This window comes from Schistocerca piceifrons, chromosome X, assembly GCF_021461385.2.
Source record: "Schistocerca piceifrons isolate TAMUIC-IGC-003096 chromosome X, iqSchPice1.1, whole genome shotgun sequence".
Taxonomy (NCBI): domain Eukaryota; kingdom Metazoa; phylum Arthropoda; class Insecta; order Orthoptera; family Acrididae; genus Schistocerca; species Schistocerca piceifrons.
This window is the reverse complement of record NC_060149.1, coordinates 168,179,692-168,206,053: the sequence shown is the minus strand read 5'-3', so window position 1 is coordinate 168,206,053 and position 26,362 is coordinate 168,179,692. Positions and strand designations below refer to the sequence as shown.

At 37.1% G+C, this 26,362-nt stretch overlaps 1 protein-coding gene across 1 annotated transcript in view; it reads left to right on the top strand.

Moving 5' to 3' along the window:
• Window positions 1-244: 244 nt before the first annotated feature.
• The window catches only part of LOC124721470 (protein Pixie), a 64,948-nt gene continuing 38,830 nt past the window's right edge, over window positions 245-26,362 (top strand). Inside the window, exons 1-4 of the mRNA XM_047246465.1 lie at window positions 245-420; window positions 8,412-8,631; window positions 17,079-17,294; window positions 23,069-23,276. Of these exons, the coding sequence (XP_047102421.1) occupies window positions 8,419-8,631; window positions 17,079-17,294; window positions 23,069-23,276 (637 nt within the window). The 5' untranslated portion in view covers window positions 245-420; window positions 8,412-8,418. The remainder of the gene's footprint in view (window positions 421-8,411; window positions 8,632-17,078; window positions 17,295-23,068; window positions 23,277-26,362) is intronic.

Sequence of the window (26,362 nt, the reverse complement as noted above, 5' to 3'; positions counted from 1 at the left end):
TACACAGTTCTTATCAACAGATGGCGCGCAGTCTCACAGTTATTCCCATGGTCTATAGAACGCCTTCCAAATGCGCAGTACGATCTTCGGTCAACAGATGGCACGAGGCACTGTTGACACTAAACAGTTATTGAAATAACTGCCAGAATCAGAGGAACGGTTATCGCAGTAACCGTTACTTCTCAGTAACCGTTACTTCTCAGTAACCGGTTATTTCTATCAGTTACGTTATTTTTTGCCACCTCTAGTGTGTTGGCAAGCCTTTTACCCACGAATGGGTGTCAGAGTGCATGGTGTAAGTTTTGTGAACACGTTTTTCGAGTGAGTGTATTGTATAGTGTGTGTAGGGTTTGTGGGTCAGTGTTAAATTGTAGGCGCAACTGTGTGCAGGAAGTGAAAATCGATACGGGACATTCTGTGGTACGTATTATACACGAATTGCATAACCATACTGTAAACACATTTTTGTCTGTGATTGTACTGCACATCGCGTTTATGTTGTATTTAAGTGTGTCACTAGCTTTAATTTATCCAGAAATATGATATTTTGCTTTGTTCAAACATAACACATGACCGAAGCTTGTAACTTCATCCTTGCGCTGCTGTGTTGTGTTACGGAAAGGACACTCACGCTGTCTCTCAAATTCTTGGTGCGGGGAACGTACTTTTCTGTTCCCTAATGCTTGTAATTATTTAAGTAATTACTCGTGCAATGGAGGGCCCCGTAGTATGTTCCTTATTGTAACACCAACCCTTAAGGTAGTACTTTCTGCTCTTGCAGACTACAAGCCAGAAATAACGGCACCTCAACCCGAATGTGTCAGTTCCATGCCCACTTTTACCCAGGATGATTTAAAACAATTGCACGATGTGAAAATGCCAGGGATTATTGTACTGAGGAAGCCCATCAGCCTTGTTAGGTTGCATAATCGTGCTGTTTTTTTTTATAATGTTTAAAATAATGATCCACTTAATTGTGTTGCAATGGCTGTTGGTGAAAAGATGGTCTATAAAATAGTTTTATCCTGACAATATTTATCACATGCACAGTGTCGTTATTACGAAAGCAGAATGTGAAACTGTTTTCTTAGATGTAGGAGGGAAGAGGAAGCAATTTTGTTCTTAAGCCTAATTGACTCTTAGGATTTCAGATAGCTAGGGTCACCATGTGATAATGTTCCATAGATATGAGTTATATATACAAGAATGTACATATATCAGAAATTTTGGCTATACATTAGATTAAATTTGTTTCAGTAGATCTGCAGCGAGGAGAGCCTCTTAGATGTAGAACACGAGATGAAAACAAGAATACACATGGGGGGGGGGACTTTTCACAAAACAGGCAAATGTTCAACACACTGAGGAGTATATGATAAATCTTGGGTTACTGTAACAATGTTTCATTAAATATAAAACCCATTTTACAACATTTATTTAAAATGATAACCTTACTGCACTGACTCTGTACAAAAGTGAGTGCTTACTACTACATTTAATATTTCATATTAGTAATACACACAAACCAGTTGGTCCTACTAAGAAATTAAACAGTGGAGTAGGAATTGGTGACCAATAAAAGCTTTAGGCACTTCTTAAATGGAACTTCATCACTAATTCAACTTTTTTTCATTGAGGCTGGCAAGTTATTGAAAATATGTTCTCGATAATTGACACCTTTCTGGACCAAAGTAAGGGACTTAAAATCTTTGTCAGGATTACTTTTTTTTGTAATATTTTTTACATGAACTAAGCTGTTGGTTTGAATGACGAATTTTATTATGGAATAAATATATTACAAAGCATCATTTAATAACCCCAGATCTCTAAACTTACTCTGTATGGTGTTCTTGAGTAGTCACCACAAATAATTTTTATTTCATGTTTTTGGACTCATAAAACGTTAGTTTGGTTTGAGGAGTTATCACAAAAATAATTCCACACGGCATCTAATGAAAGTAAGCATGGTATGACAGCTTTGATATTTTTATATCACCTATGTCTGACAACATTCACATTGCAAATAGAGAGCAACTCTGTGGTGTGCTCATCCAAGTTACATTTATCATCATGCTTCAATCCCAAGAATGTAACGCTGCCAACTTCTTCTACCTGTTTGCTGTCACAGTTTAGGCATAGCCTGGTGAGAAGCCTCTTAAAAGTTCTGAACGGCATGTAGTACTTTTTCACAGGTTAATGACAAAGGATAGCCTAGGATACAGTTATTAATGTCTAGGAAAGTTTCAATAACTGATCTTTCTGGTACTAAATTTGACCTGCTGTTTACTACAATTTTTCTGTCATCAATAAACAAAAAGTACTTGGCATAGTTGGATTATTTATTTATCTATGTACCCATCTCTATATTCATCCAAGGATCATCTCACAATGATATGATTTGTCAAGGTAATGCAGTGTTCACTGTAGGGCAAAATGTAACATGTAGCATTCTTTAAGATGATAGGACATGTAGCCTACGGGATAAGGACAGGTGGTTGGCTGCAATGCCTGATAGCTTAGTACCTCTCTCTTTCCTAGGGAGATCAGAGTAGAAGCTTTTATTGGTACTGCCAGTATTGTAATTTATCTGCACACATCGTTCTTTGTTCTGAAATATGTTATGATTTCTAGAACATTTGTGGCTTTTTACTGTGCCCTAGTTAAGTTTTCTTGTATTGAATCTGTGACTTATAGAATCAAATTCCATGGAGCAGTCAAGCAGTAAACCAATAATTTATGTACTGCTTCTGCTGCATAAGCTTCAAAATTTGCTATTTTGTTTCTTTGATCTGCACTTCTTAAAATAAACCCTGTGTCACGACTAGTGTCCTTTTTTTCTCTCTAAGATTTACTGTTTTACCTCTTCACACAGAGTTTGTAATGTTTTAGATATGTGAAAGGTTATAGTAATATAGTGGTAATTCCCAGGATCTATTGTAACTCCAGCTTCAAACCTGGGGGCCCTACCTTAACTTTATGAAGCATTCTGGAAGTATTACTTCCACTATTATTTAATTTAGCCTACATGAAAAGTCAATGGTTGCATCAACCAGTGACTACAGTATTTAATTATTCTAGCAGATACACAGTAATTCAGTGTTTTTATTTTTAAGAATATTAATTGTTATTGCACTCTGTGTTTAATTTGTTGGGAACATGAAGTCATTTATCACTCTGGGGATGTTGTTTGAACTTTTTACTGTTGTCCTTTTAATTTAATTTTTACTACTGTAACATAATGCTGATTAAAATTATTGTTGACTTCATTTGGATCTCTGTATCCCTTCACTTCCTCTTGCAATATCATGTTAACACTACCTGCTCTACTTTGACTATTGTACCTTCTTTTATTTGGGTCACATTGTCTTAAAGGTGTTATTTGAAGTAGTGATTTAGTTTGGTAAAATCTAGTGCCTGATATCTCCAGCATTTGGAGACAGAACATTTGGCACAGATAATACCTTACACCACATCTGATGCCTGTATACCAAAAGTCACCCAGGATAGCTTTAGTTTCTCTTACCAATGTACTGTACATTTTTTTCTTTACTTTGTAACCATTATGACTAGCATGCGAGTTGCTTATTTGGTAATTTTCATGTGTAAGAATTCTTCCCTGAACTAGAAAGTGGTGGTTGCAATCCATTTCTCACTATAATTACTGGTTATGATTGTATGGACAACTGGCCAAGTTATATTTATGTAATAACATAAAGTTTAGTTTAAATATTCCCAGGTCTCCTCTGTATTTTTAGCTGGCTACATTTTATTAGTTTTTCAAATTTTAATAATGCTTCTAGTCTGCTTTAAATTTACTTCCTTCCCACTCCTCCTCCCCCCCCCCTCCCTAACACAACAAATACTTCCTTCCCACTCCTCCCCCCCCCCCCTCCCTAACACAACAAATACTTCCCCCCACGCCAGCCGATGTGGCCGAGCGGTTCTAGGTGCTTCAGTCTGGAACCGCGCCCCCACTACGGTCGCAGGTTCGAATCCTGCCTCGGGCACGGATGTGTGTGTTGTCCTTAGGTTAGTTAGGTTTAATTAGTTCTAAGTTCTAGGCAACTGATGACCTCAGAAGTTAAGTCACATAGTGCTCAGAGCCATTCTTAACCTCAGATTGTAGATGCTGATCAAATTAAGAAAAGTATGGAAATTGTTTCTTGGTGTATTTATTTTGTCTGCAACCATTATCACATAAGGGAATTCTCATAATCTTGATCATAAGATTGGATGGTATTAAATTTGGGGCAATCCTACTCGCTGTGGGAACTTCAACAAATGTATCCATTGGATAATCTAGTTCAAAAAATTCATGACATATGTTTCCCCCTCCAGAAACTGGAGGAGGTGGTGTTATTCTACTGAGTATCACATTGGGCAAGGACAGTGAGTGAATAGAGTTGACAAATGACAAGCTATAGTCAGGTATTTGTGTAACAAATGTGCACCTTATTTCAGTAAGCACACATGTGCTGGTTAGGCTCATCAGAGGTTTCCTCACTGTCATCTCTATTTAGTGAAGGTGGACGAATATCATTGAAATTACTAGTAGATAAGACATTGGACATCTAGGTACTCTCTCTCATAGAGTTCTCATTGAACACTATTGAATCATTTTTTCTGTACTCCTCAAACTGGAACACACATACTCACTGTTTATTGAGATGGAACCTAGTTATGGCTGCAAGCAAGCAAGCAAAGTAATGCAATTCTGAAATTCCTTCATAAATATTTATATAACTGTGAGGACACTGTTGTGCTCAACAGCTGTTTCAACACTATTATCCCTAGCCTTTTGTGAACTAAAACTATTTGAACAAAAAATGAATGTACGTATACTGAAGGGGCCTTTTCAACAGGGATTCCAAGAATCTTCCATCTGCATGAATTTAAGTGTCTGACATTTGCCTCCTCCTTCCCTGCAGACTCCACAGGAATAAAATAATTTGTTCTTATTCATACATCGGCATCATTTTTAAGTCTGTGTTTCCTTCAGACTGTGAGATTTGGGGAAATAAATCAGTAGTTTAACAAAATCTTCGCAATTACTCATCTGGTAAAAGAATTTCGCTGTCAGAAATCAAATGTAAACATTCTTTGCAGCCTTACATTCCATTTTCTCCTTTCCCCCAATCCTCTCTCAATTCCCTCAGTTTAATTTCCTTTGAACCTGCTTTTCACGTTGTATTCTAACCTTTTAAAGATTTCCTCTTCAACTCATTCCCCTGCCCCCTCTTTCCCTCCCTCCTTGAATCTCAATTAACGTGATTTTCCTCTTTCTTCAAGTTCTACTTCTTATGGTTGCTTTTGGAAAAACATTGACTTTTTTATTCACTTTCCTGGTATAGGACTGAGACTAAAGTTCTAAACAGCTGAATTACCTGTCCTTGTGCTAGTTTCCTGTTTCATTGTGGGGTTCACTTCAACAGACAAAGAACCAACTAAAACATCCAGCCTGTGTATTAGATTTCCTTTGAAAACTTGAGAAATGGATATACAGGGTGATTCAAAAAGAATACCACAACTTTAAAAATGTGTATTTAATGAAAGAAACATAATATAACCTTCTGTTATACATCATTACAAAGAGTATTTAAAAAGGTTTTTTTTTTCACTCAAAAACAAATTCAGAGATGTTCAATATGGCCCCCTCCAGACACTCGAGCAATATCAACCCGATACTCCAACTCGTTCCACACTCTCTGTAGCACATCAGGCGTAACAATTTGGATAGCTGCTGTTATTTCTCGTTTCAAATCATCAATGGTGGCTGGGAGAGGTGGCCGAAACACCATATCCTTAACATACCCCCATAAGAAAAAATCGCAGGGGGTAAGATCAGGGCTTCTTGGAGGCCAGTGATGAAGTGCTCTGTCATGGGCTGCCTGCCTTGAACCAATTTCAGACGATAAGGTTTCATAACTAACCTTTTTCGTAGGACTCTCCATACAGGTGATTGTGGAATTTGCAGCTCTCTGCTAGCTCTGCGAGCCGATTTTCCTGGGCTGCGAACAAATGCTTGCTGGATGCGTGCTACATTTTCATCACTCGTTCTCGGCCGTCCAGAACTTTTCCCTTTGCACAAACACCCATTCTCTGTAAACTGTTTATACCAACGTTTAATACACCACCTATCAGGAGGTTTAACACCATACTTTGTTCGAAATGCACGCTGAACAACTGTCGTCGATTCACGTCTGCCGTACTCAATAACACAAAAAGCTTTCTGTTGAGTGGTCACCATCTGAGCATCAACTGACGCTGACGCCTAGTCAACAGCGCCTCAAGTGAACAAATGTACAACTAAATGAAACTTTATAGCTCCCTTAATTCGCCGGCAGAGAGTGCGTAGCTCTGCCTTTTGTCGTTGCAGAGTTTTAAATTCCTGAAGTTGTGGTATTCTTTTTGAATCACCCTGTATAATTCATAAATGTCAAAAAATGCAAATTTTGTTGTATAAAAAGTTGTTTTTTGATACGATAGTGTTTTTAAGTTTTCGTAAGATAAGCTGCTTATGCTGACTTGTGAAACATTTGACAAGGTTAATTTTAGTGATGTTCTTTATATCCCATCTACTTTGTATGCTACAGCCCAACCATTTTGTTTAGTTATGTGCAAACTGTTAACTTGTCTGTTAGTCCATAATTTATATTAACTTTGAGTACTGTAATCATAAGTTTACATTTTTCATCGGCAGTGACAGCTTACTTGACTTGTATAATTTGAGTGGTAACAATTTGGCTGTGTTGGTGTCTGAATGCAATTATCTGAATATGGACTGCATTACTTATCTGTAAAATAAGCAGTATAATACATCTGTATAGATCTGCAGCAGTTCTAACAGTTATGACACTTTTTACTGCTTTTGTGGCCTTTACATTTACTTTGTTCTCACTTATTCCTAGTGTTGCATATAGTAATACATTCTTGCTGAAGTATATTATTTCCATGGGCTGGGGCTACATTAAAAGTTTTCAGGTCCTTCCTCATGGGTCCATTGAAACCTGCCCCATATCATGCCATTGAGGTTACATTGTTACTTGTCTTGGAAAAGTGTTTTCAAATGGTTTATGGTATATTTATTGAAGAGTCATGTAAATGAGTTAATAAAACACATATACCTCAATCAATATTAAACTTCCCACCACAAGGTGGTGTTGGATCCAAGATGTCTTGTTTGTTGTTGTTTGCACAGGAGACAGCGCTAGTGTGTGCTTAGTGTGTTATGCGCGTAAACCAGATGCACCTTATTTATGAAGGGAATAACAGTTCTTTTAGTTCAGTGTTATACACGACACCGCCTTGTGACTTGTCCTGATATTCTGCCTTGTGGCAGGAAAGTTAGGTAACAAAATTGTAGTAGTAAAACAGAACTGAGTTTTAACGTAGTGGCAAGTGCCTGAGATATTAGAAATAAACTCTTGCTTGAGTTTTAGATTGTAGATTGACCATAGATGAATGACAGTGTGGGATCACGAACAATTAAATTAGTATTGCCATTGCAGTCCACAGAATCATGAAAATATTTAATGTACAGCTTTAATAATCAGTTTCCATATATTTAATAATATAGTTTCTTGTGTTATCTTTAAATTGATAAATGGTGTTATATAAGGGGCATTCAAAAAGAAACGAGCCAGAGGCATAATTACGGAAACCAGTACCTGTATGTTAGAAGTATTGATCCTGGCTGTTGAGACACTTGTCCCACTTTTACACATGGTGGGGAATGGCTGTCTCATAGCTGGGGCTACAGTGTTAACCAGTTCCGCACGTACAGCTGGATCTCGTCGTCCGAGGTGAATTGTTTGCCCCTCAGAGCCTTTTGAAGAGGACCAAAAACAGCGTAATGACAGGGAGAGAGGTTCAGACAGTATGGTGGATGGCCTAGAACCTCAGATTTGAATTTCTGCAGGAGTGCTGCGACTGTGTTGGCCGTATGAGGTTTTGCATTGTTGTGGAGCAGAATGACCCCACGGGTGAGATTGCCTGGTTGTTTTCATTTGGTCACTTGGTGAAGGGTGGTCAAGGTTTGCGAGTAACACTGGGCATTCACTGTTATCCCATGCTGCAGGAAGTGAATCAGAAAGAATGAATTTTTGGTCCCCTTAAAAAGACTCTGAGGGGTCAAACGATTCACCTCGGACGATGACATCCAGCTTTGTGTGTGGAACTGGTTAACATCTCAGCCCTAGGAATTTTATGAGAAACCATTCACTGCCTTGTGTCACAGTGGGACAAGTGTCTCAATAGCCAGGGTCAATACTTCTAACATACAGGTACTGGTTTCCGTAATTATGTCTCTGGCTCGTTTCTTTTTGAACGCCCCTTATATATTGATGCCAATAGAAAAGTGCAGGATGATTATAATGAATTTCGGTGAAATTTTAAATATTTTTATTTTACAGAACAAATATGCCAAGAAGCAAAGCTACAGAAGAAACCGATAAACTTACAAGAATTGCTATTGTAACAGCTGATAAGTGCAAGCCTAAACGCTGTCGTCAAGAATGCAAGAAGTCATGTCCTGTTGTGCGAATGGGGAAATTATGTATTGAGGTGACATCCAATGACAAAATTGCATCAATTTCTGAAGAATTATGTATTGGGTGTGGAATCTGTGTAAAGGTATGACGTAAGTAAGGATTAAGAATAATTTGTTAGTGATTTTATATCTGTAGTTGTGCTTTACCGTAGGGTTGTCATAAGCCATAGGTAACTTTCTGAAAGATAAAATTTTGCTGTTCCTGCTCACTAATCCTGTTTAAATCTACAACAAAAAGTACGTGAAAATCTGTGATCAGTTGGTCATCTGCTGGGTGACCCCTAATTGCCTGATAGTGGAAAATGTGTATGGTTTAATTTGGTTCAAAAGTGGTATCATCTTCCACATATCTGCCATTTCCTGTTTTTATTTGAAGAGAAGTATCGTGGACACACACAAATGCCACCTCAAATAAGTAAATTGCACCACTTTTATAGAAACTGTGATTTTATTTACAACTTCTACTGTCAGAAAACATGAACAAACATTTCTTCAGAAGTAATATTCTACCATGCAGTTTCTGTTGGAGTGTATTTTAGTGATTTTTCTTCCTCATCTTTCAGTTTTTTACCCACATCAACTGTGGGTCAGTCATCCTATTGCTGTTGTAGCACCAAGTAATGCTTATCCTCTTACCTTTTATCATGTGTTCAGATTATCTGAATGACCTATGTCAAGTAGTCTTCCATATTCCCCATAAAAATATCTTATTTTGTTTTTTCCATGTCTTAAGTTCTTGCTGAGTTTCTGTAAACCATTCCATTTATCCTATTTGGAATAACTCATCAACCCTGCTATAAGTAGTAGCTGTTTTAGGAATTAGTGCTTTCTACAAGAAAGAACTCTTTGAATACACATTGTGTTGTTTTCCATTGTTGGAATCTTTGACTCCTGGGTTGTAGAATAATATGTTTAAAATCAACCTGTATGAGGGTAATTTGGTTCCAGTTTTGTTTGTAAACCTACCCCACAGGAGAAATGTAAAAATGATTTCTTTGTGTGGTGAGCTACCAGGAGAAGCTGATGTCATTTTATAAGTCTAAGAAGACTGTTACAGAAGACTCTTTGCACCTGCTGCACAAATGGTTTGAAGCACTAATTGAAAATTAATTAAGGCATAATATTTGCTTAAAACACAAGGAAATGCAGCATGTTAAATATAGATATTATAAAATAGAGGAAATAAACATAAAACAAATCTAATTACAGTATTTTTTTCAATATATATGAAAAATCGTATGGTAAAATTTACATGGAAAAAATTTAGTGCAGGGGCCATCCCTGCTGCCTTAGCCGCCGCCGCCCCCCCCCCCCCCCCCCACACACACACACACACACAAACACACACACACACACACACACACACACACACACTCTCTCTCTCTCTCTCTCTCTCTCTCTCTCTCTCTCTCTCTCTCTCTCTCTCTCTCTCTCTCTCTCTCTCTCTCTCTCTCCGGTTACATTGGCTGAGCAACACAAAATCACATACTCCTGGAAACAGATTACATGTAAATTAAATAAGTAATAATAATAATAATAATAATAACCCAGGTAAATATCGCCCCATAACATGCCTACCAACAATATACAAAATATTAACTTCAGTCATTACACAGAAATTAATGACACATAAAACACAGAACAAAATTATAAATGAAGAACAAATAGGCTGCTGCAAAGGAGCATGAGGATGTAAGAGCAACTGATGATAGATGCAGAGGTGACATATCAAGCTAAAACTAAACAAAGATCGCTACACTATGCATACATTGATTACCAAACAGCTTTTGATAGTGTACCCCACTCATGGTTACTACAAATATTGGAAATATACAAAGTATATCCTAAATTGATACAGTTCCTAAACATAGTAATGAAAAATTGGAAAACCACACTTAATATCCAAACAAATTCAAATAATACCACATCACAGCCAATACAGATTAAGTGTGGAATATTCCAAGGAGACTGATTAAGTCCTTTCTGGTTCTGCCTTGCTCTGAACCCACTATCCAACATGCTAAATAATACAAATTATGGATACAATATTACTGGAACATACCAACACAAAATCACACATTTGCTATACATGGATGATCTAAAACTACTGGCAGCAACAACTCAACCGATTACTAAAGATAACAGAAGTATTCAGCAATGATATAAATATGGCTTTTGGGACAGACAAATGTAAGAAAAATAGCATAGTCATGGGAAAACACACTAAACAAGAAGATCACATATTGGATAACGACAGCAACTGCATAAAAGTGATGGAAAAAACAGATGCCTATAAATATCTAGGATACAGACAAAAAATAGGAATAGATAATACAAATATTAAAGAAGAACTAAAAGAAAAATATAGACAAAGACTAACAAAAATACGGAAAACAAAATTTGCAACAAGAAGCAAAACAAAAGCTATAAATACTTATGCTGTACCAATATTGACCTACTCATTCGGAGTAGTGAAATGGGAGTAACACAGACCTACAAGCACTCAATACACTTACACGATCACAATGCCACAAATATAGAATACATCACATACATTCAGCAACAGAAAGATTCACATAAGGAAGAAAGAAGGGGATTTATCGATATAAAAAACCTACATTATGGACAGGTAGACAATTTAAGAAAATTCTTTATAGAACGAGCAGAAACTAGCAAAATACACAAAGCAATCACTCATATAAATACATCGGCTACACCATTGCAATTTCAGAACCACTTCTACAACCCTTTAGATCACATAACATAAACGATACGAAGAAAGTAAATTGGAAAAAGAAAACACTACATGGCAAGCACCCGTATCATCTAACACAGCCACACATCGATCGAGACGCATCCAACACATGGCTAAGAAAAGGCAATATATACAGTGAGACGGAAGGATTCATGATTGCGATACAGGATCAAACAATAAACACCAGATATTACAGCAAGCATATTATTAAACATCCCAATACCACAACAGATAAATGCAGACTTTGCAAACAACAAATAGAAACAGTAGACCACATCACAAGCATATGTACAATACTAGCAAATACAGAATACAGAAGACATGACAATGTAGCAAAAATAACACATCAACAACATGCCATACAACATAAACTAATAAAACAACACGTTCTCACATACAAGTATGCACCAGAAAATGTACTGGAGAATGATGAATACAAATTATACTGGAACAGAACCATTATGACAGATAAAACACCACCATAACAAACCTGACATCATACTCACCAATAAAAAGAAGAAATTAACACAACTAATTGAAATATCCATACCCAATACAACAAATATACAGAAGAAAACAGGAGAAAAAATTGAAAAATACATCCAGCTTGGCTGAGGAAGTCAAGGACATGTGGCATCAGGATAAAGTTGACATTATACGAATTATACTATCAGCTACAGGAGTCATACCACACAATATCCACCAGTACATCAACGCAATACAGCTACATCCAAACGTATATATACAACTACAGAAATCTGTAATTATTGATAAATGTTCAATTACCCAAAAGTTCCTAAATGCAATGTAACATATACCGTACAGTTAAAAGGAAGTGACGCTTGACCAAGGTCCGTGTCACTTTCCATTTTAAACCAGACATAACGTCTGAGAATGGAAAGAAATAATAATAATGTGATAAGTAATAGCAGTTGTTTGGTTCAGCTATATTTTTGCCAGGATTAGTTCTTTGTATATTGAAAAACATTTTCAAATGTAAATGTGTTGAATTCCAAATGAAACTTGGTTTGGTTAGGGACTGAACAGAGTATGGTTGTTTACTGAGAAAGTAGTTGTTTAACTCTGAAAACTTGGAGAGTGGCTGGAGTTGCAATTCCAAAGCAGATGTGCTATATCATCATCATCTCTAATATAATGATCCAACTTAAAACACTGTGTAATTATTTAGGAATTCTGCAAATAGTGGAGTCTACTTTCTTTGTTACAGTCTCTCTGTGACTCAATAGATTCATATAGAAAAGAAATAATATTGAAGATGAAATCAGATTTGTCCCCTCAACAATTGCCACGAAATTTTCTTGTTTTGAAGAAAATGGAGTACCAGCTGTAATATCAGCATATTCATGTGCCATAGGGACTGAGTGGGTGACTGTTGCAGAGAAAACACGTAGTGATATGCATTTTCAGCATATTTCAGTATTGCGAAAAAAAACTTCAGTTTGAGCGGTTCTTGAAAGGACCTGAGTATGGATACTTCCATACCTGCCATTCATGACAGGTCTTCACCCCAAAGCTATACTTGTGAGCATAGTTTGAAAGAAAATCTTCAAACCGTCACAAAGTGTTTGAAGAGGCTGCTTCAGAGGTGAAACTCTCCATCGAGCAGTTTGAGAAGACTAATTTACGTTTTGGGAAAATGGAATTTAAAAGTCTCCATTGGAGCTTTCCAAATAACTCTTGTACTTCATTTTCTGTTATCTTTCAGGTAAAACTGGCACATTCATCTACTGATAATTTAACTATTCACTTCTGTTGTTGTTCACTTGTGCCTGTGGGTTGTTTGTGCTAACACTTTTGTAATTTATGGACAGTACTTGGAGCTTGAGCCAAGCTAACCTAAGTCTGGAAAAAATATTCGATATTTACCAAGATATTTTGATTTTGCTATCTGAACCTGGTTCCATAATGCAGCTGTGCTGTGTTTCAGTGATTAGTTGCACCACATATGAAATAAGCTCTGCAGTTAGAAAGTTAAGTTTTATAGATAGACTTCAATACTGTTACGAATATTAAGGTGGAGATTGTAAATTTCAGTAGTGTTGCTCTTGCCCATATATTTTAATTAAATATCTATACTTTACAAACATTATAATGCCCAGCAGTTTTTTTCAATGAGCAGAAGATTGGGACTTGCAAGAGACAACAGACATTACAGACCAGATTTCAAAACTTTTGGTTCGTAACAGTCCACTTCTCAAATTAGGAATCTTTATCTTGGTAACTACACTAGCTGTAGTTTCTGAAAGAAAACTACTGCTGGAACAAGATTGTGTTCCTCAGATCATATGGCATATTGTTTACTGACAAGCGAGTGCTAAAATCTTCCATTGGCAGTGACTTTCTCATACAGGCTGTGATTAACTATTCTAAACATGTAGTTTGCTAGCCTGTAACAGCGACCTTCATTTTCTGAAGCCCTCTTATGGTATGTTACTGTATACTTTCCTTAAGGGTTGCTTTACCAGGAGTATTCTTGATAGCAATCAACTCTTTAGTATAATATTTCATTTACAAGGGTAGCAGCAATGTTTTTTCTGTGAATGTCAGAATGCCTCATTTTGCAGAACATAGTAAATTTCTCCTTGTGAAGATTACTAACAAAGTATTACATAAGTAAAGCATAAATTGCGAAGACAGTGCAGTGGTACTGACTTGGAAGCAGTTACTGTAATACTACAAGGGGTACAACTTTGCTTCCGCCGTTTGCCGATAGGTGGCGACAACGGTAAGTAGCGGTCGAAAGAAACAGATTGCATATGTCAGGCATTTAGCTTGGACCTCGGTCAACATAACCTCATCTAAACATTAGTTGATTTGTGTCTGTATCATAAAGTTGTTCTTGATTGAAAATGTCAGTTTACGAGCCTAATTCTTGTCATTTGTGGGAGGTGTTACTGTTTTGTTTCAGTATGAAGCAGCTGAGTCTCATCGAATGCTCTCAAGTATGTATGGTGAGGACGCTGTTAGTGAAAGAATGTGTCGTGAGTGCTTTCAACGCTTCAAGAATGGTGATTTTAACGTCGTAGACCGGCATAGTGGTGGAAGAGAGAATGTTTTTGAGGATGCAGAATAGGAGACATTGCTGAGTGAAGACTCGCATCAATCTCAAGAAGAATTGGTATGATTAGTGGGAGTGACACAGCAAGCCATTTCAAAATGTCTCAAGGCTAAGACATTTCAAAATGTCTCAAGGCTATGGGCATGATTCAGAAAGAAGGAACTTGGGTCACGTGTGAGCTGAAACCAAGAGATGTTGAATGGTGTTTGTGTGTTTGTGAACAGTTGCTTCAGAGGCAAAAACGGAAGGGATTTCTGCAACACATTGTGGCTGTGGATGAAAAATGGGTTCATTACGATAACCCTAAATGCACAAAATGGTGGGGGTGTCCCGGCCGTGCTTCCACGTCAACGGCCAAACCGAATATTCACAGCTCCAAGATCATGCTCTGCATTTGGTGGGACCAGCTCGAGGTGTTAAAACCAAGTGAAACAATCACAGGTGTTCATTATCGAACGCAGTTAATGCATTTGAGCAGAGCATTAAAAGACAAACGGCCGCAATACAGCGAGAGGCACAATAAAGTGATTTTGCAGCACGACAACGCTCAACCACGCGTTGCAAAAGAGGTTAAAACCTACTTGGAAAAGTTAAAATGGGAAGTCCTACCCCACCCACCGTACTCTCCAGACATTGCTCCCTCTATCACCTGCTTAGATCAATGGTGCATGGCCTGGCTAACAAACACTTCCGATCTCATGAAGATGTCACAAATTGGATCGATTTGTGGATTGCTCCAAAAGATGAACAATTTTTTTTCGATGCAGGATTTGTACTGCCCAAAAGATGGGAGAAAGTAGTGGCCAGTGATGGAAAATACTTCAAATGATACATGTGTAACGAATTTGTTTCATTAAAGTCTCAAATGTTGGGAGAAAACGGTAGTAACAAAGTTGTACACCTTGAAGAAGAGTAGTTCTCTTGGTGCAACACCAGTTCGCCCCCTCAGACTTGTAAAAGTACTGCAGTTTCACAATGTTAGTGACCAGTTTTCTGGTTAAAAATAAATCAGTAGAATGATAGGACAGCTGACAGTGTGTTAAGAGTTTACTGTTTTCTAGAAGTATTTTTCTTCATTTGAACATGTGGCAAGTGTTGCTGTATTCCACTCATTGCCACATTTAAAATGCGCATATATACCCATAATGTTTGGTGATGTGAAACTGTCAATTTTCTGAAGAGCATGTAATTTGAGACTCAGTGGGGGAAATGTTGTAAGTGTTCTCATCTAAAGTTTGCTAAGAAAAGTATAATGTTTCCTTTTGTTTGTTTTTTGGTCAAGTATACTTCAATGTTGTTGGGCCCATTTAATCTGAGCAGAGAGCTGTATAAAATCAGCAGTAATGAATCAGTTATTCTGATCTGTATATTAGTCATTCTTTATGAAAATAATCTTTTAGAAACATTGAAAGGAGTTAATGTAATTGAAATTTTAATATTGTACATTGCAGTTATAACAAAATCTGCTAATTACTTGTCAAAAGTAGACTAATATAGACAAGACTGACAGAAACAAAGTAGTGTGTATATTTATGTATTTTGTGCAGTGTATTATTTAAAGTCTGGTGTGGGGTGCCATAAATTAATAAGATCCTTAGGATTTTCATGAACTGTGCCAACAAGCAAGCTTGGATGTGATTATTTCATTCATTGTATAATGAAAGATTAATATTTTTAAATTAATTCTAATGTTACATTGGCTTAAGCATGAGCAACTGTATAATTCAGTAATTTTGAACGTATGAACAACTGTAGATAGTGGTAAAGTTTTAATTGTGCCATTGGAATTGTATTACAATCAAATAACATTTGTTGTTATGATCTAATGTATAAACAAATCTTTCGAATGTTCCATCGAAATTACAGTATGTACGAGTAGACATTAGAGAAGCAGGTAATGGTTTAGAAATGAACACAAGCATTTGAAACTAGTCAGCAATAAAAGTAGTTATAAGCAAATCTGATGAAACCCTTAACACGTTATAAATTTTACTTTTTAAAATTTTTATTTAGTATCTGCAAGTGGATTTTTATTAGACACGGTTGCAATGGTTGTTATTTCTGCAGCTACCAATGTACTGGTAATACGAGTCTTTGCCGACAGATAGTGTTACATATGTTAGAAAGGCGATGTTTTTATTGCAAAGTTGTGTGCATGTTGTGTGCCGAGCATGTTCAACTTCAGAACCACATCATGCACACCTCTTTTGGATAAATGAATTTCAAATGACATTAACTTATTATGTAAAAATGTTATACTACTTTCACATTCCCAGGAATTTTGTATAATATGAAACATTGATGTAGAGTGTAGGCACAAAATCTGTTCTTTTTAAAGTCTTGAAACTGTGTGCTGGCAAATAATGTGCAAGAATATGATTAGGAAACTGGATACAAAATAAGTTTCTTACTGTTTGGTGGCCAGGTAAGTAAGGAGTTGACTGAAATAATTTCACAACTTCTGTAATTTATTTGGCATTCCCAGAAAACAAAGTAGTCCAGCAAACAAAATTCATATTACATTGTGTTTTGTGTCAATCAGGAAAGAGTCAGATTATGTCACGGAAGTAAATTGTATTTTTAAGTTGGCACCAGATATGACTGTGTGTTGTATTTTCAAGGGTTGAAGTTGTAATTTGCAGTGATCAGTACTGTTACAAAGAGTGTAACTTAAATATTCAATTATTTATTTTCAGAAATGCCCATTTGAGGCTATCAACATCATTAATTTGCCAAGTAACTTAGAAAAGGACACAACACATCGTTACTCTCAGAATTCCTTCAAGTTACACAGACTTCCAATTCCTCGTCCAGGAGAAGTTCTTGGATTAGTGGGTACAAATGGAATCGGGAAATCAACAGCATTAAAAATATTGGCTGGAAAACAGAAACCAAACTTGGGACGGTACTCAGTATGTATAATTTTGTAGTTAGTGATATGAATGTTTATAATGAACTAGAATTAGTCATGCTGAACTGAAGAAAGGAACAACATGAATACTCATTATTCCACACTGTCTTACTTATAGAATTTTATATATTTAGTTCTGTGATGTTGGTTGTTTTTAAATTGGTTAGTTGCTTCTTGCTTCTTTAATATTGATTTTCTGGAAATAATTTACTTTGCTGTCTGTTTAATGTCTTGATCTGAACAAAGTACTTACTCCGTCAGTGCAGATTATGTGGTAATTCTTTTATACAAGTTCAGTGATGAACTTTTGGCCCTACATTATTCATTGTTGATTACGGATATAATCCTTCCAAAAATGGTGCAGCAGTATTTGGCTTCTAGTTTTGAGTTCAAAAGTCCACATGTAGATAAAACTAAGAGATTATGACACAACTTTGCATTAGTTACAACAATGACTTTCGAGCCTCTACTATTTAGATCTGCTTAGTAATGTGGTGGTTTAAATCATTTTGCTTCCCACTTGCTTGGCAAGAGCAAAGAAATTAATTTTTCTTGTCCTCTTATGTCAGAGTTCACACATTCACAGTCTTCTGATTATAAAGCTTTGTTTGATGAAGAGAAGTAAATGTCTTCCTTGTGTAACTTCTCATATGTAAATGTATGTTTTATACAGGGTGAGTCACCTAAAACTTCCATCATAAATATTGGGGAAATGGAAAGTGTTATTGGTTTGCGGTTTTCACAGAATAGGTTGGTAATTGGGCTAGTATTGTTAGACAATAAACAGATTGTAATGATACTTAGAAAGAGTATTTTTGTGTGAAAAGTAGGGCAAATTAGAATTCCAGTGGCGTTTGTTGGTGGATTTTAGTGTAATTTGTTCAACAGATATTGAATTTTGAAATGTTTCCACACCAACATTTGCTTGTACCATTCACCATGCATAGTTGCTAGATACGCTTTAAGTTTCTTTACAGAGTCTTTGCATATTACTTGAGTACGTTGTGACTTGTTTGTCAGTGTGTGTCAGTCAAAGCAGTAGCTAGTGAGCAGACGATGGGATTTACCAATGCAGATAAAGCCAACATTATCATGGAGTATGGAGAGGGAAGAAGAATGCCGTTTGTTGTCGTATCGTGTATGTGGCAAAATATTCCAATAGATGTCAACCATCTCGGCAATTATTAATCAACCTCTTCAACCAACTATGTGGAAGTGGTAGTGTAACACCTAGACAATGTAGCAGGAGAAAACAAGTGGCGACAGAACGGGGGAAAATTAATGGTCTTGCTGCTGTTGCCGCATGTTAGCTCCCATGCAATTGCACGAGGAAATGGCATGAGTCAGGCATGTGTCCTACACAGTCTCCATCGATATAGGTCCATCCCATCACATCTCTCTCTATCAATAGCTGCATGGAAACAATTAGGGGAACTGTGTCAACTCCTGTACATGGCCATTAAGTCAGGAGACTCCAGATGAATTGTGCATCTTGTTTAGTGATGAAGCCACAGTTTCCGACTGTGTCTAGATAAACTGCTGAAATGTGCACCATTGATCTGTTGACAATCCCCATTTGCTTCATCAAGACATACTGTCATTTGACCATCGGACAGACTCCCGTATGGACAACATAGTAATAAACATCCCTGGCTGAAGATATGAAAGTAAAAAAATTACCAGATCTGGATGGAATCCCAGTTCAATTTTTTAAAGAGTACTCTACGGCATTGGCTCCTTACCCAACCTGCATTTATCATGAATCTCTCTTCCAGTGCCAAGTCCCAAGTGACTGGAAAAAAGCACAGGTGTCTCCAGTCTATAAGAAGGGTAAAATAATGTACCCACAAAATTGCATACCTACACCCCTAACTTCTGTTTGCTGCAGTACCCTTCAACATAGTCTCAGTTCAAATATAATAAACTTATTTGAGACTGATTGAGACTGAGAAGCTTATGTCCACAAATCAGCATGGTTTTAGAGAGCATCACTTGTGTGAAACTCATCTTGCCATTTTCTCATGTGATACATACTGCTAACTATGGGTGAAGAACAACAGGCAGATTCTGTATTTCTAGATTTCTGGAATGAGCATTTGAGAACTGTGTAGAGAAGGTGAATGGTCAGCTTTGGTTTATTGGGAGAATTTTAGGAAAGAGTGATTCACCTGTAAAGGAGACAACATATAGGGCATTGGTGCGACCCATTCTTGAGTACTGCTCAAGTGTTTGGAATCCATACTGGATCATATTGAATGACAACATCAAAGCAATTCAGAGGTGAGCTGTTAGATTTGTTAGTGGTAGATTCGAACAAAACTAAAGTGTTACGATGATGCTTTGGGAACTCAGATGGGAATCCCTGGAGGAAGGCGAAGTTCTTTTAGAGAAAGACAATAGAGAAAATTTAGAGAACTGGCATTTGAAGGTGACTGCCGAACGATTCTACTGCTGCCATCGTACATTGCGTGTGAGGACCACGAAGATGAGATATGAGAAATTAGGGCTCATATGGAGGCACATAGATAGTAGTTTCTTCCTCGCTCTATTAGCAAGAGGAACATAAAAGGAAATGAGTAGTGGTGGTACAGTGTACCCTCTGCCATGCGCCTTACTGTGGCTTGCTGTGTATTGATGTAGATATAGAGTTGGAACGTCAGTGTCCATGGAGTGTAAACATGTGGTGTGGGATAGTGAACCACCAGCTCATAGGCTCGTTTTTCATGTCCGAATGTACCCAAGTATCGCAGCCTGCTAACAGACCATCTTCCACGGATGCTAAATGATGTTCCTCTGCAGACTAAGAGGCTGTCCACATCATAGTGCACAAGTACTACAGCATGTCTTCAAGAATTGTTTTCCAATCATGGGATTGGACACTGGACTGGACGCTGGACTTGCACCTTGGCTGGCCCATTCCCTGGATTTGATGCCTGTAGGCTTTTTTTTCTGTGGGGAAAGCTGAAAGATGCTGTCTACAAGAACATACCAACTACACCTGATAATGTGCGATGATGTATTACCGCAGATTGCTCGGACATCTCTGCTGAAATGCTAGCACATGTGCAGCAGTCGTTCCATACCAGACTGGAAGCATGTATTGCCTCCACTGGTTGTCATTTTGAACAAAACCTGTGATGGTCAATTGTCTCGTTACTGGTTAGAATCACATAACTAGTGTATGCAGTTGTGTTGCTATTTAGTGTGTGCTACCATAGGTATTGTAAAAGTGTTGGTGTGGGGACTTGTCAAAATACAATATCTTGTAAACGACTCACATTGGAATCCTGCAACAAACACAAGTGACATTCCAGTCGACCCCACTTTTAGTTTGTTTATGTCAACAGGCATTGTTCCATTTAAAAAGTGCGTTTGCACAAAAAAATGTGCTTTCTCCAAGCATTATTACAATGTGTTGACTAGCTAACAATACGAGCCCCTGCTACCGATCCAGTCTGTGAAAATCCCAAGTCAATAGCACTTTCCATTTCTGGAATATATGCAGTGCAAGTTTTAGGTGATTCATCCTGTATATTTGCATATGAATACTGTGCATTATTTGTTAGTTTATTTATTTGTCTCCTCATGGTTTGGTATGAGACTTACTTGTGTGTGCCGTTTCAGTAACTTCTGTGTCGGTATCTTAAGGCCAGACGCAGGGCAAAAGGCATATATATCCAGAAATATTACAGTTAAAATAGTAAAACTTGAGGCTGTTATGTACAACAATACTTGGAATTCTGTGCAATTTTTGTTTGAAAGCCTGCACAGACATAAATTTTATAAGGATTAGAATTTTTAATTACCATTGTTTCTATAACTTATCTATTCTTGGAAACTATTCAAGCAATAAATGGGAATTTCACAGTTTACATCTGCATAAGAGGCTAATAAAATATGTGGAACAGATTTGTATTTGTCACAGTAGCTTTGAAATTAATTTTTCAGTTTTGTGTTATCCAGGACTGCTCTATTTTTGTCAAAGTGTAAAGGAAAACTTTTCTCAGAGAAAAGATAATGGAAAAGTGCTGCACAGGATTATTTAGGAAGCAACTCTGAAGAACTATGCCAAATTTCAGGGTGTTAGCTTTTACAGTTCTGGAGAAAAGTTACATTATAGCTCAAAAAGTCCCTTTTGCAGCAATTTGCATTTGATGATTTTATTTAAATTTTTGACAATATTGCTATACCTCTCATGACTAATGTTGTTCATATCCATGATCTTTATTCTCTTTCTCACCTTCCTGGAGTAATCTCTTCCCCTGCCTCCTTTGCACAGTCAAATTTTGCATTTTTTCTTCTGACGTCTGAGCTTTGTCCTGTTGCCCTTCATTGATGCTTTGGAGTATCTTCAGTGTGAACACACCTGGATGGAAGCTTAGTCGCTGCAGGCACTTAGTCATACCTACATTTCCACTATTGAACACTAGACAGGCATCACGTGCAGCTATCTTCACAACAATTGAGGACATCATCATACAGTCTAAGACCCTTTGACCCACAATTACCACATGCACATGGAAACATTAATCATATGGGCAAGTATTTCTAGGTCAGTTAACCTAAATCCACTGGAAAACTCATCTTTGACACTGTACACATAATCATCAATTCCTTCACTAATTTTCTTCTTTGATGAACTTGGTGACTTTGTCAAAAATTGTTCTTCACACTTAGGAGCAACATCTGCAACACAGTTATTTAATTTTCCTGTACCTGTTACACATGAAATTTGACATTTCCACCCTTTTTTGTTTATGCATCCACTGTTCCGAACCATTCCAAACAAAGTGGGTTGATATGTATGTGAAACTAAAAACTGAAATGAGTTTGCAGCACTTAATGTTCAGTGTGTGAACAATAATTAATGCACAAAAAATTTCTAATGTAGAAAAGATGTGGACCACGGCATAAAGAGGGGGTATGGCAGGTGCAAATGCCCAAACTAACTTTTTTAAAATAAATTTCTAGCCAGAATTCGATTATGAAACTTTGCAATGTTGTTCTTAAAGAATCAATATAATAAATTATGCAATAAAAAATGAATATTTTTCCAGTTTTTCCCTACATGTGCCCTCAAGTGTAACTGTTGTAGTGTAAGTGATGGATGAGCATGTGTACAGTGTAAAGTGAGAGCATTAAGAAATGGACAGTAGAAGATGGAACCTGATTATGCTACTCCACAGCCTCCACTCATGAATAGCACATTTACTGACCATCAACACCACACTCACTGTGGAGAGATTTGGATTTTAATCAAAGTCATAGGTACAAAGTCCAGTGCTTAACGATGTAAAATCACCACCTTTTCTTACCACACCAACAAAACACTAGTGATGAAAATATCTACCACCTGTGACATTCAGACCAGCCACCCCCTCAATGTCGACCACAATTTCACTAGCATGTGCTAGTGTCCTCAGCTGAGGTGATTAGTGTAATTAATTGTGAAATGTGTTGTAGTTCAAAATTAGTGCAACCTAGAAGTTTTTTTGCCAGTTTCTTCTAGTTGTTTGCAGAATACCTCACTTGCCAATACAGTAAACCTTTACCAGATTGTAAATGAAAGATAATAGACATTTTTATCTATTTAAGGACTTTTGCGCCTCAGCCCTACTGACTGCAAGTTGTTGTAACAGAATTACTATTTCACTTGTCACCTCTCCTATACCCGCTACTTTGTTCTTTGGTTGATTGAATGGTAATTTCTTTTTTGCTCTGAAATTTAGATGGTTGAATGAAAAGTGTTTGTTGTACACGATGAATATTTTTCAGGATCCACCTGACTGGACTGAGATACTGAATCATTTTAGAGGTTCAGAATTACAGAATTACTTCACAAAAATTCTAGAAGATCATTTGAAGGCACTTATTAAACCTCAGTATGTTGATCAGATACCAAAAGCAGTTAAAGGCACAGTAGATGAACTACTAAATAAAAAAGATGATCGAGGAAACCAGGCAGAGATATGCAACCTCTTAGGTAAGATTATTCCAATTAAAATATCTTTGTTTCAGGACGACTCTTGTCCTGCTTTATGTAGGTGCTTGTCCAGGCGTCAGCAGTTATCGGTGTGCCTCTTCATGATTTGTGGTGGTGTTTCTACTAATGTGTTCACTTTCCATTCAGCATAATAACAGTAGTTACCGTATTTACTCGAATCTAAGCCGCACTTTTTTTCCGGTTTTTGTAATCCAAAAAACCGCCTGCGGCTTAGAATCGAGTGCAAAGTAAGCGGAAGTTCTGAAAAATGTTGGTAGGTGCCGCCACAAATGACTTCTGCCGTCGATTATATGTAGCGCTGCATAGGCATGCTTTGCAGCACAAAGATAAATACTAGCACCAAAATCTCCGCGTCAGTAAATGAATTAAAAAAAAAGGGTGGAAGACAAGCCTTCTTCTCCGCCCCGAGTTTCGACCACTGCATTTTATACATTATCCAACGAAGTAAATACAAATTCCGTATCGTTCATCTTCGAATGTAGCAGCATTTCAATGTAGTACGAAAATCCGACTGGCAAGACTGTTTGGGATGTTTGTCAATATGGCCAACACTACGTTCTGAATTTATTCCTACCTGGGAGAAGAGATGGTTGCTAATAGGAACTTTTATGAATTGTGAATCACATACAGTATTCTCTTCGCCATAAGAATAATACGAATATAAACATTTTGCCGTGTATTCTTTCGTGTTTGCTGCTATCTCATTTAAATCCTATCTGCCGATTAAACTACGAAACTAGGGTGAGACAACAGCAAACGCGGAAGAATATACATATCATGTCATGTTTATATTCGTATTATTCTTATGCCTAATAGTGATACAGGCAGAAATGAAGCACGACAATTGACTAGATTTTTAAATCTAAGATGACTAATTTCTGTGCAGAATGTAATGTACTAAAGAGGCGTCTGCAAAGATTTTCAAACGGAGAAAAATTTTCGCTAAACTCTCGTTCAGAACGTCTTCTATCGAAAGCAATATATTATTTGGTTCTTGTTGATCATTATCAAAGTAAGCAGCAGTGTAAGTAACAACAAATAGCGGTCTCTTGCCATTGTTTTGCTAATGAAACAATTCCTCTCTTTTTTAATTGTAAGTGGCGGTAGCGTGCACGAAAACAAGCCATGCCGCGGGCAGTGACAGGCCGTAAACACTCATTATCAGAATGCGACAAACAATTCATGACACAGTACAGTAATGCATTTTCAGCTTAGAGTAACGCAAACACCTATAACAAACAGAATGGCACTTACCAGATCAAAGCAAAATAAGCAATTAATTCAAGCCAGACGAAGCACGTGTAAAAGGGAAGGTACACGTATATGTACGGACGGAGCGCGTGACGCATAGCAATGGCTACCTAGTAAAGCTTAACTGCTAAGCTTACGACTCGAGCCTACTGTAGCTGTATCGTCATTCATTCGACCTAAATTGTGTCTCATATTACAATGGACCAACTTTGTTTCGATTTGGAGGTGCGGCCAAAACTTTTCTCTCCCCTTGAATTTCGAGTCTCAAATTTCAGGTGCGGCTTAGATTCGGGAAAATTTTTTTTCTTGATTTCGAGTCTAATTTTTCAGGTGCGGCTTAGATTCGAGTGCAGCTTAGATTCGAGTAAATACGGTATTGTTAACAATGTATTCCAGAAAAACTAAAAACATCATATCTCAAAAGTGCTATTTGATGAAAGCAAGTATGCAGAAATTTAACAAGATTTCAAGGGAAAAAAAATGTATGGAACTTTTGCAGAACATGTAATGAGGTTGTCAGATTACAAGGGTTCCAATCTGTTTTAATGTCCAATAGAACTTTGTACATTCAAAGTGAAGGGCACTGTAAATAACTTCTAAGACCAATTAAACTATGAGTCACAAAAAACCTACTCATATATTTGCATAATCTGAATCGAACTGCGATTCAGAATCCCCCACACTAGAAGAAGTTGAGGAAATAGTAGCTGAAGCAAAAATAGCAAGACCTGTGGGGAGGTGATACCACCACCAAAATGTGGAAAATAAGTGGCTCAATTATTTCTCAGATTCCTATAGATATTTTCATGTGGAAAAAATTGCTTGTTATTGGCAGTGTGCCCTAATCTGCTGTTCACATAAGAAATGGTGTAAGACATAGACTACATAGGAATATCTGCTACCAGTTGCTTAAAAAATTGTTAAGTCTTACTTGAAGCGTAATCAACTGTCTAATTATTGTGAATATCAGACAGTATTTAAAAAGGCAGAAAAAGTAATAAAGATCTTTAGGAAAAGGACTAGTTGGCAGACTGTGTGAAAATGACAAATTCATGTACAGTGTTCGCTCTTCTGAGATATCTTAATTAATAGTAAAGAGGTGATTTGCTCCCTATAAAAGCTACATGAAATTGCAGTCCGAACTAGACTCCAAATTTCAAATGTAAAAACTGTAGAAGGAACTCCTCAGTATGTTGATGGACAATCTCTAGTCAACAGCTCGTTATCTCGTGGCTAGCGCTGCCGCCTCTGAGTACTGAGTTCGACTGGGTGTTTGTGTTATCCTAACCATTTCATCATCATTAGGGAAAGTGGCAAAATTGGACAGTGAAAAAATTGGGACGTTGCACAGGCACTGATAACCACATGGTTGAGTGCCTCACAAACAAATATCATCATCAGGTACCTAATTTCTAGGGATCGGAAAACATGGCATCTACTTTTGGCAAAATTTGTGTCTATTTTTGTCAAAATTTACATCTATTTTCTTTGTTTGTAAATGATTAGACACACAAATTTAAAATGTTGTCACACTACATGAATGAAGACACAAATTATCAGTTCTTTAAAACTGACTGTTAAAAAAAGTGCTGACTGGGAACGTTTTGATGGAATGTTTGCTTTTGCAATAACTTCAACACCTTTCCCTCAGGAAATGACCTTTGTTTCCATCATTTTTCTGTATTTAAACGTTCAAAAATGATCGTTCTGTTGAAAAGCAGCAGTATTTTCCTGTCAGGTAAGTGAGTCAGTCTCTGATATAAGGTGTTTCTGGACATTATTTGTCTTTTCCCACACAAATTGAAGATTAAAAA